The 11,932-nt window shown below is 47.1% G+C and overlaps 1 protein-coding gene across 1 annotated transcript; it reads left to right on the top strand.

The window, feature by feature from the left end:
• Positions 1-1,618: 1,618 nt before the first annotated feature.
• Positions 1,619-11,194, top strand: LOC125757896 (disks large homolog 1-like; the record flags this gene model as incomplete). Its single annotated transcript, XM_049414233.1, is given in 2 exon segments — positions 1,619-1,777; positions 11,132-11,194. Coding segments are annotated over 2 exon segments (222 nt in total), but the record flags the coding sequence as incomplete, so codon positions are not given.
• Positions 11,195-11,932: the final 738 nt, after the last annotated feature.

Genomic DNA, 11,932 nt, shown 5'->3' with positions numbered 1-11,932 from the left:
TGTGTGTGTGTGTGTGTGTGTGTGTGTGGTGTGTTGTGTGTGTGTGTGTTGTGTGTGTGTGTACGCAAGGATCGCTTGCATTGCCTGCGTATAGGAGGGCACGGGAAGGGGCGGTGCAAGAGACGTGCTCCGTAATACCTGCTTGCTGACTGGCTCTTTGCTGGCTTCCGAAAGAAACTCGATTTTCAGAGTAGGGAGAGAGAGAGAGAGAGAAGGAGAGAGAGGAGAGAGAGAGAGAGAGAGAGAGAAAAAGGCTGATTCTTGAGTTTGCGCTCGAGATTTAACGGCAAGGTTCGGGTGGGGAAGCGCAGACTGTCACTGAAGTGCGCGAAAGCTCTCAAAAACCTTGTAGTGCTGAAGCCACGAACTACATTTCGTAGTTTAAAAAAGCGGGACGTTGCCTTTGAAAGATCGGCAAGTTTCGGATTACGAAACGTTAAGAGGCGATGTTCCTTAATACGCTTTACTTTCAGCGTGTTCTTTTTGTTCTCTACTTCGTGTTGCTTAAGAAAAATCAATGCGAGCTGAAGCGACATTTCGCTTTTCGTCCGTCTTTCCTTCCTCCGCAGTATCATGACTGAATTGTTAACAAATGTCGCTATTGTGGGGGAGTCGTTGCACTGGAATAATGCAACGTTGTCAACATTGACATGTGTTTTCATCGTGTGCTAGTTCCCTCATATTTTGTGTTGTGCTCAGTCTTTAGGACAGTTTTGCTTGAAGGAACGCGAAGAAACCCAGCATCGCCACTGTTGCGTAACGTGGACGTGATGTTCTTTCGAAGTTCATGTTGGCAGGCATTGTATACGGCAATGCTATGGTCGGATCTTGTGTATAATGGCAGTGGCGCACACTTTGTAGCCTAAGGGCACATTAGTAGGCCGTGCAGGCACTGCTCCGCTTCTTTGCTTCACCGGCCCGTACGCCTCTGATTGGAATGCCCTGCGGTCTCCTTTTACGGCCAAGCTGTCTATGGCTACGCTTTGACGAATCGTGCCCGCGGTCAAAATGACGCGTATACCAACAGTTTTCGGTGCCCCTCGCCACCGCCGATGCCTTTTTTCACAAGTGCCTCTTTGCCTATGACGTAGAAATCGCGCTAGCGCTCTTGTCAGCATTTGCCTTTTGGTCTCACCATGGGACGGATGCTTGTTCGCTTGGAGGAAGAAGAGCGGGAATTGAAGGAGCGCCGACGCGCACACAAAGCGCGAGTGGGCACGAAGACGACGGTATGCCGCGGTCACAGAGCGTGCAGCCGCTGGCTTCTGTTTTTACAGTAGTGTAAGGGCTTTGAATTTTTCTTTTTTAAGTTCTCACTCCCTCTCCCGTGTCGTCTATCCAACCCCCACTTCTCAATCTCGTTGCAGGGTAGCAAACGAAAACTGGCACCTGGTTAACCTCCCTGCCTTTCCTATTTCTATCTCTTTCTCTCATGTGGGGAAATATATAACGCAGGACACCGGGGGGGTCTAATGAAGCACGCAACCGTCTAGCTGTAATTCTTTCTCTGCTGTGTGCTGCGTTTTGACCGGGGATAGTTCTGCGCAGTTTGCAACTCGAAGTGCATCGTGAACGAACTTTCCTGACAGTTTGGGCGCACCTTTCTGTGTCTGTGCAGAAGTACCGGTACCCGGAGGAAGTGGACCTCCCTCCCACGTCGTCGAGGCTCAAGGACGTAGACGGCTTGGGCACCAGCGTCGACCACTACTCTTCCAGCGCCGTCGAATCGCCTAGGAAGGTGAGCGGCCCGAACATGCGCCTTGCCTCTTCCTTGTTTGTTTGCTCGTTTCTTTGTTGTGGACGCTCAGAGCGGCTACGAGTCGCCGCTCGAAGGAGCTGTCGTTGCGTCTCAGCGCGATCACTCCCCCAGCACCGTTGAGAGCGCGATCGAGGCGTGTATACATACCTGTGTCTCTGTAGTCTTGGGAGAACCGGATCTGGAACTGTGCTGGAACACATAACGCTACTTGGCTTTTGGGTACTGTCGAGGTTGAGACAGCCTTTGAGCCAACGTCAGTGACTTTTCATCGTGACCTTTCCCCACGATCAGCACTTGGCGGAGTGTCTTAAAGGAGTACTGACACGATCTCGGGATACCGCAAAAGGGAACTTTTTCGTTTCCTCGGTACGCAGTGTCAACGCTCTCCACGCACCGGAGTCAGGAAACACGTATGAAATATTTTAGTTGGTGTGCTCGAGCTTAGAACACAAAGCACACAGGAACCACGAGGAGGCAGTCTCGAACAGCAAGGCGCGCTGGGCTCTGCTCAGCTCCGCATTAGAAGAAAACTGGGCCGTCCAGCGAGCCGGGGAAGCCGCCCGAGCCCAAGGGCTCACGGCCGATGCCTAGGCCGACGCTGAGGCCTTCCCCGATTGAACTTCGCAGGACTTTATAAACAAAGCTGTTTGATTAATGAATGCATTGACTTGAAGTTTTCGTCGCCCAGCATCTGCAAGCCAGCCCCACCGCAATGCACATTGCGATGACGAGTCAACACAGTTAGTTGGGTTTGCGAGCTCTACGTGCTGCATGCCGCCGAAGGCGCTGAAATCGCTGTCCGAGTCACTGGACGACAATTCACTGATCGTTGTTTACGTGAAACTTACAGCGGACGACAGATCAGCTGCTGCTACCTCACTTGTTGTCGTGCCCACGTGACTTAGACCTTCAGACTGTGTTGACCCGTCACTGTGAAGGCACGTTCACACCGAGTGCGGATCATGAAAGCAGAGAGGCAGATACGGAAAGCGGGCGCGGATTATCTGCAAAAGCGGAAAACCCGCGGCCGCTTTCCCGGATCGCTCCCGGACCGATTTTCTCCGCGCGGAAAAGTTGGCCGCTCTGGCCGCAGAAAATCAGGGCCCGAGACGCGCGCGCGCAGTATCGCGTAGTGCCACACGATCTATAGCGTCGGTCTGAACAGCCGCGCGCCGTCGCTGCCTCTCCGCTTTGAAAATCCGCTTGCCCGCTTGCGTACTCCGCTTTCCGTGTGAACGTGCCTTAATACCGCCGCTTCGATAGGGAAACCCAAAGCGGTTTTAAATGCGAAGCATTTCTTAGCGAACCTCTGACACTTTGAGCGTTTCTATCTACGTATCTATCTATCTATCTAGCCGCCTACGTCTGGGTTCTCTCATGATCGCCTCCTTAAGTTGGTGTAGACCAAAATTTGCATGGGAGGGTAAGAGGATTTGACGAATATGATTGCGGGTCATGACATGAATAACGTTAAAAGCCTGTCGCGTACGTCGTCAAACCCTTTCCACTAGACACGTGTGGCACATACCCGTTTACTATGGGCCGTGGTGTACGGGTATGCGCCACAGCTGATTGACAGTTTATATCTACCAGGAAAGGCGAGAAACAGACATTGGTAACTACTTAAATGCTAGAGCGTTAAGGAAAACCAACATCGGCAGCGCTGACTCAAAGAATGAAAAGAATGAAAGTTAGGATCCCAGCAGGAATTGAACTCAAGCATTCTGCGTGGCAATCAGGTATTCTACCACTGAGCCACGGCAGGTCTATAAACTGGTTTGGAAAAACAGCCTACGCAGGCTTAATATCGGTGCAACGTCGGTTGTGGTTGTGGTGCTGGCTATCTAATTTTACAAGAAAGCAATAAACATTACATATGTACTTACGATACAGGCGTCATATCAGATTAACGTCTGTGGTTCCAGTGTTGGCTCAGCTTATATAGCAGTGTAATAAACATTACGTTTGTATTCCTATGATTCAGCAAGCTATATTGACGCATTGCTCGACCCCGGAGGAATACATTAACGAAAGTTACATATGATATCCACATCACCGCACCGTACAGTGCACTTCGTCCACCAGAACGACGCAGTGTCCTCTTCATTTCTTACGAAGCTGGGCGATGGCCTCATGCTGACCGAGGATGATGCCAGATTGATTGACAGCCGCTTTGTAGACTAGGCTACGTAGGGCACATACGCCCAGGTAATCTACGAATACGACAAACACCATCCACTGATGTTGGTCTACGTAGCACTATCCAGGCCTACCAGCCTCGACGGCCTATACCTCACCAACGCGAAGGGTGACTTCAAGTTCCGACATGTCGCCGGCACTATCGACAGACAATTTGTCGACGAAGTGGCCGAAGCATCGACGATTTCCAACAGCTGTACTATACCTCATACTTCACTACACATGAACCCCTCTTCTCCGCGATCACGACCGGATCCGATAACAAGTCATGACCAGCTGCTGGTGCTCACTGATCACGGTGATGATGCCCTTGTTCAAGAACTGTCAAGAACTTCTTGCACACATGCACACGGGTTCGTGAAACGTGCGCGCGTTCTCGGGACACGTATAAGCACTACATATCAGCTTACCGCTTCTGGTGTTGGTAATACTCACGCTGCCATTCGCAGCGTTACCCAACCGCAAACAACTGGATATATAACACATATGCGGCTCTTCAACATATATATGTGTGTGCGTATAAAATTTATACAAATCTTTAGCGTAAGTTTGTAACGTGTCGCTCAATAAAAAACCCCGTTACTCAGTAAAAAAGGTTACGCCACAGTCACCTTCCCGCCGCATGCTTCGCATAACATCGACTCCCGGTGTACGTGGGATCTGCCGAATTTTTTGAGGTAGCTGTGTGAAAAATATATTCAACTAGTTACGAGGCACCAGGACACTCTACTATTTATAGTTCTCGACACCAGTGTCCTTATTTTGAGCAACAAAACGAGAATTTCTAGAATTCGTGTCACAACTCATTTAAGAGTTCGCGTACTTGACGCCCTTGATTTCGTTGCAGAGGCCGTCGTCTCCACAAGCATACTGCATTCCGCGTTCCACGCGTAGTGCACCATATCGGTCGTCATTTCGTCGGTATCTTCAAACTTTGTCGGATGACAACCTACCACATGCGCTGGATTAATGCCACTAAATTTTCTATAATTGGTTACAACGTAAGAAATAAGTAAAAGCTCCGCCCACAAACCCACGCGCGCTGCTGTTCACGTGTGCAACACGGTCGTCTGCTGGTTTCCGCTCCAACAGCAAGTGTTTTTTTTTTTCTCGGCTATTGTAAGCTACAGCACATATACGCTCATGATTAAGTAACCGATCGCTTCACTTTGAATGTTCCTGTAGAGAAAAGGACACACCGCCGTCCCCATGGTGAGCGCGTTGACCTTGACGAACTTGCGCTGTCGCTGATAAGGTTTCCTTGGCATGAACATTCCCACTGAAGACTCTTCGACAATGATCTCTTTAAGAGAACGGAAATTTGGGCAACTTGGTTTGCATTCATTTTAAAAACAGCGCAGCAAAACGATGACAGTATAGAAAGAAACAACGGGACGGGCGCTGACTCGCAACTGAAAAGTTTATTCGAAAAACAGATACTTAAGTACACAAAGACACGTGAAATTGACACCCGAAAACTAGAGTGAAGCCAAACAAAGCCAAGAGTAACTTTGATGCTTCCCAAAAATACGCGTCCTGTATACAGGTGTCACAGTACGATATGTAATATCGCAGTAATATTGCGTGGTACAAGCGTACATTGCCATCGGGCGTCACACCACGTCAATATCATAACGACTTGGTGGTTTAAAGAGAGCCACCCATTACAAAAGGCACACACATTACTGCACGTATTCCCTTAAGACCACGTAATGGGTGCATCGCAGCTTCGAAAAAGGTTCTCGCGCATAATTGCTCCTGGTTTAAAGCATGCTACCCATTACATAAGGCACACACCTTATTGCGCGCATTCTGTTAAACACTCGTAGTGTTCGAAGTGCGCACTAGGGGCAGGATATTGCTATCTCGTTCAACTCTTAAAGGCGAAGCTTAAGCGTCCCCCAATTTTGTTGGTAACGGTTTTGCTTTTTGTTGTTATGATTATTATTATTACATTGTCTTTGCGGTTAGAGTGGATGGCGCTTCAACTGTGAACTCACTCAGAAGACCATGGAAGCAGCCTCTCTCTGCTATTCTAATCAAAGTTCGCGGACTGCCCGGTTAAGTTCTGGCTATGCTTGCGATATTTAATTAATGCTAAGTGGGCGGAGTCGTGGCGCTGACGAAAGCGTTCGCCACCCGCGTGTCCTTAATGATGTTTCTTCGCGGCCCATGGGATGGAGGCGGCACTGTAGTGCTAGAAGAGTGCCTCGAGTCGCGTGTACGCTTGTTGAAGTTTGCGGTTCTTTCAAGCAGCGAGTCTCTGCTGAGACGGCTGAAACTCCGAAGTCGCAGATTTATTTAAGTATGTTCTTTTTTTGTAGTTAAAAAAAATCGATCTAGAGACCGTTTTTCTCGTTTGTGCCTCTCCTACTCACGGACCTGCGCATCGTTCAGCATAACGATCAAGTAATTTTTTTGTTTCTCTCTTGCTTTCCGAGGGACCGAAATAAAGTTTATTCATCCATCCATCCATCTCTTGCTTTTGCAGTTATGGCGGTGTGCTTATGTTGCTATGCGCAATATTTTTTGTGCGACCGTGGCGGTATATTCAAAATGTGCAGACCTAATGGAAGAAGCTGCGATGTGCGCGCTAAATATGTTAATCGCGCGGGCCAAGGAATCGGGTTCCTCGTTGCAGTGACTAATATTGCAATGACTTACACGTTTTATTTCACTGCTGTCGTAAAGGATAGAAAGTGAGAATCATTAACTCACGGTACTTTCATCATTTTCTTTCCACGAGAAAACTGACGCGACTGAAAAAGATTTCATATGCACATCGTAGCCGGACAGAAACGCCTCACGATGTCGCTGTCAGCTCTGCTAGTGTCGTGAAAAGCTCCGGTAGGCCAGTATCCGCAAGCGTAAGAAAGCTTACGGACAAACTAAAGCTATCTTACGAGCGCAACCGTAACTTCCGGGGTTTTTGACAAGGCAATCGACGTAATGCGAAAATCCTCCAGGAGCGCCTCCGGGCAGCGCTTTATCTCGCCTGTTCGACGGTGGCTGTCGTCGCCATCCCCTCCTGGGTGTCCCTCATTGCCTAGTGGATACCATCGCAGCTCGTCATTGCTGGAAATTAAGAGGCTAATCGCCTCGCTTCAACTTGTGCCCACAACGAATGTGACAACGATGATCGTCTGCTGATTCTCCGACACTGACCTGCATCCAGACGAGCGTGTCGCAAACGGATCGTTTCCTCCCCGAGATCGTTGTCGTGGCTGCCTCGTCGTGCCAGAGTGCTCTTGTATACAAGCTAAGGGTTGGCTCTGAATTGTTGCGCGAACGCTTATACCGTCCAGGACGTGTGGACAGTGTACGTCTTCTGGCTCCTGCGATACACTTGAATAGCTTATATTAGAGTGTCCCGCATTCGTGAAGCAGCGGGCATTGCTAATTAAGGAATGTAGACTCATCGGCCTTAGTGGGCGACCCTTGATGATTGCCTGTTTCCGAGAGGCTGCCCTGCTGCACGTGACAGGCCCATCGAAACTTGCTAAATTTCACGAACGAAGCCGATGTGGCGTCGCTTTTATTGACATTATTTTTGTGTTTCTAATTTTTGCCCCCGCCTTTCTTATTTCTTTGCTTTCCTATTTTTTTTCCTGTGTTTTCCCTCACACCTTCATTTCCTCTGTATTTCCCTTTCCCTAAAGAATAGGCAGGCGTTGTGTCGCCCTAGGTGGCAGTTAGCTTGCTCCCTCCCAATTTCCTCTGTGTCCTTTTGTGTTTGCGTATACATATTACAGATCAAATAATAGTAATTGTAATGGTGGTCCGTATGCCGCACAAACATTGCATAGTATTAGAGGTGTGACCTGTGCGCGGTGCGTGATCGTTTCGAGAGACCACTTTGGATAAGCGGTGATTGAGACAATTTCGCACATCCAATTGCGTTTTCTTTTTGTAGCGTTTAAATAACCGCACCACGAATGTTTTGCTTCACACAGCAGATTCCCCCATGCGTTGGACCCTCACAATCATTTTTTTTTTAACTACTGTAAAGTAAGCTTTCTTTCCGGGGCAATCGAATATAACAGGGACGGTTGGTGCAAATTCATATTTGAAGAAAGCTCGAAAAAAAAAAAAAGAAAAAACACACGACACATAGAAAGACGTCGTACCGTCCCCTTCATTTCTATGTGTTGTGGTTTTTTCGCGCTTTCTTCAAATATGAACAATCGAATATAATTTTCTCACTGCAGTTTCGAGATAAACTGCTCCTCTCGCCTTTGAAGCGTTCACTTTCGCTCCTCGTCTCAAATGCGGAACGCCAACGAAGCTTCATGAATAGACGAGTTGAACTCTACGCAAAGAAACTGAATGCTCCGACGTTTTGGGGAGAACAGCGCTTAGTAAACGCGTGACTTTAATGAACAAATGTTTTTGTCTATGTTAGCATGGATGGAACTAGCAAGACGTATTCATGATTTAACATTTAGAGTTCGAACGTAAGTGGTAGTACAATTAATTACTTGCGAGTAGTTAAACAATTACTACCAATTAATTACACCAAGAGCTTTCTGTGTCTTTGTCATGCGCTTCTGTCGGTCCTTGCCGCTGCGTTTTGTTTTTAGTAAGAAGCCGGTGCTTCGTCTTTCATTTCTCAGAGTGGTAGCGTTTTAAGGTGCTTCCGCTGCTGCCTCCGTCTTGCACCACTAGTGTACAGGTGCCCCAATTAAAAAAAGAAAAATCGTTGAAATTTGATTTTGCCCTTGAAGTGCATAATGAACCAACTCGCCCATCAACCGCGCATAACAAGCGATAACTAGAGATCCAGTCAGCGCTGTAGCTCGCCCGCAGATCCACAGTTAGCCATTTTACTTAATACGCACAGGGGTGAAAAATCGAGTCGCCAGTAGCTTATAATGCAAAGGAGGATTTCGTGTTTTTTTTTTAAAGGCACCTTTTTTTGTGCTGCTTGTTTTTTTTCTTCGCGAAACGCAGTGGTCCGTGCCGAGGAAATCGCGGCGCCCTGGTGTCGTCGTAATTACGAGTCCTTCTAATCCGTCTCTAAACTTGCTCTGTTGTCTAAATTGGCCTTTGGCTCCCCGTGCTTTATGTTCTTTGTGGGAGTGGCGCTCGAATTCCCTCACGTCGCGCCATCTATCGGAAGCGCAGCGAAGCAACCGTTTGCAGAGTATCTCGCGCTCCCGGCGGTGGCGTTGTGAGCCTCGGCTCTGTTGAAGCCTTGGGTTTTAGGGACAACAGTGGAAAGTTAGACGCATCCGCGATTGAAATAAGTAAGAGACGGTTAGAGGGTTGGTGGCGGAAAAGTAGGGATAAAGGACAAAAATAAGTAGCGGGACAAAAAAGGTCACTCTGCATTAAGGCGGAGAGAGTTGGGCTGTGAATTTATGTTCGTTTTAATTGATGTACGCGAGGTATTACGCCTACTTAAAACAAAAGGGGTGTTTTTTTTTTTTCGAGCTTGGTGGCGCACAGGTCACCGCCCCGTTATAAAGGGCCGGTGACCTGTGCGTTGTGAGTTTTCGCACCACCTGTCCTGTAGTGCCTGTCTCTTTCTGGTCTCGTAATCCGAAGCACAACAAGAAATCATGAGTTATAAAGGGGACGCTCATAGCACTAATCCATCCATCCATCTATTGATAGCCGAAGCAGCTGGGCAAATAAAGTTGTTTCCTCCTCCTTCGAAGCACCCCTCCACCTGATGCCTGCTCCCACCTCCCCATTCATTTCTTTTTAATAAAATTTATTTTCCTCCTCTCCCAAAGCGTGTTCCGGAGGCTCTGGGTTTCAAAGTGGATGCAAGAATGAACTAGTCGAGAGGTTGACACAAGCGAAGCACGAAAAAAAATAAAGAAAAATTAAAAGAAAAAGAAAGGAAGGAAAAGATTGATAGATTGTGAGTCTTAAAAGAGGTAGGTGGCAGTGCACTTTAGAGATAAAAGCTTGCATTGTTATGTACTATATTGAAGATACGATTTATAATGCTGGAGTACAATACGTGAATGAAGCAGTACCTTATCGTGGAGACAAATGCTCGGCGACGACTGGTCACTTTCCCGTTTTAAGGGGAATGAATTAATGAATTAATAATAATAATAATAATAATAATAATAATAATAATAATAATAATAATAATAATAATAATAATAATAATAATAATTTGTAGGAGCTCACCTCCATTGCGAATGCTGTAGCTATTGTAAATAGCTTCCCTCTCCGTTTGCGCTCATCATGCTGCTCACATGCGCACATTTTTTTACTCTTTTATTCGTAATTAATAATGACTATAGTATAGTAATTAATAATGATAATGAATAAGAGAAGTTAAGAAAAGGGCTCATTCGCTCGCATATTAACATCTTTCTTTTTTTTGTTTCTGCATTCCTGAGTCGGGTGTGTTTCAAGTGGAAAACACTTTCTCCTATACCGTTAGGCGCCTCCTGTAAATTTTGCTGCGGTCGTTCTGTACACTGGAAAAGTCTTATGCGCCATATACGCTATGTCGAAGTGCTCGGGGGCTGTGGCAGATAGGGAGAGCGGCGCGTGTCGCCAATGGAACGCTGAGGTTTGGTGTTTCTAGAGAGCGTATTACCGGCATTTTCGACTTGCTTCGATGAGCCATTGTTACGGCGTCCAAAATGATGTCGATGGGAAGCTGTCCTCGTTATTGCATCTTATATTTGCCTTATTAACCTTCCCTAAATACTTGATGTATGCGAATATTCGAAATTAATTTTGAATGCGGATCGAATAGCCCAGGCGACAGATGCGGAATCGGTTGTTAGAAAATTTGAAAATCCGTTTCTGTTTAAATGTGAGGGTTTGCAGCAGTTCCACATGGAGCTGCGGGGGAGATGAATCGATTCAGGTGAGGGCTATTCCTAAGACTTCTATAAGAGGAACCAATAACAGAAAGCATTTGTTTCGTATTGAAAAATCTGATCGGTCGATTGTGCGTCCTGTTGGGATCGGCATTACATTTGCGTCTCACGAAACGAGCTTTTCACGAACTCTACATTGATTTAATTGTTCAGAAATGAGCAAATCTTCAATGCTACGTGCGACATTTGAAAGCAACATTTCTCGAATTTGATTGAGAAATTCCAGTATTCGAACAGGCCGTCAGTAAATACGCAAGGGCGATTAAGTACACGCGGCGAGCTTAACGACATCAATGCGCTTACGCTTCTCTCCGACCAGTGGCGCGTCGAAGATCCGGCGCGCATCTGCATATTGTTCGATGCCAGCGCCGCGGTCATGTAGGCTTCCAACGCCGAGCGGACAGGCTGCGCCATGCGCCGGACTTCTCTGCAAGCACAGAGCGATCACTGTGCGGGAGCTAGCCGCCGGGCGGCGCTATCGGTGCTGCGTTTTATTTCGCGCTGTATTTCGCCGTATAGCTTTACGCCCGCACGCGATCATCGCAGAGTTGACTGATCTGTATTCAGGCACCACACTCGACGTCAGTTCGTGTGGTTCTGTGAACATCTCTTACCGGCTGTGTAGTTGTTTGACATAATTGAGGATACCGGGTATAGGTCGGAAATCAGTCAGGAATTAAAAAAAAAAAAAAGAATAAGAAGAAGAAGAAGAAGAACTGGTTTTTTAAAATGAGCTGGAAAATCCTTGAACACCGGCTGTCGCTGAAGCGACAGCCGGTGTTCAAGGTCATGAAATAAGTGTAACATGAAACATGAAATAAATGTGAGGTGCATGTAACATTTATCACTCCCAAATACATGCTTAAGTGATATGCACTGCTGTGGTTATCTTTGTAGGTAGCGTTACGGAAATCATTTGTGTTAGCTCGCACTCCCTATGCGTAACTTACGTTGTCCTCCCCCCCCCCCCTCCCCCTTTCCCACCTCCTTATTTTCTTTAAAAATCATGTTTCTTTGTTTAGTGCGGATCACTGTCGTAAGGGGCGGATCGTGATGGCTCTTACAACATCACTGTTATCGTGATAGCAGTGATGTTGTATGTCGTGGTGTTGTGATATCC

Source organism: Rhipicephalus sanguineus, chromosome 3, assembly GCF_013339695.2.
Source record: "Rhipicephalus sanguineus isolate Rsan-2018 chromosome 3, BIME_Rsan_1.4, whole genome shotgun sequence".
NCBI classification, from domain to species: domain Eukaryota; kingdom Metazoa; phylum Arthropoda; class Arachnida; order Ixodida; family Ixodidae; genus Rhipicephalus; species Rhipicephalus sanguineus.
The sequence above is the reverse complement of the archived record's forward strand: the minus strand, read 5'-3'. Positions and strand labels throughout refer to the sequence as shown.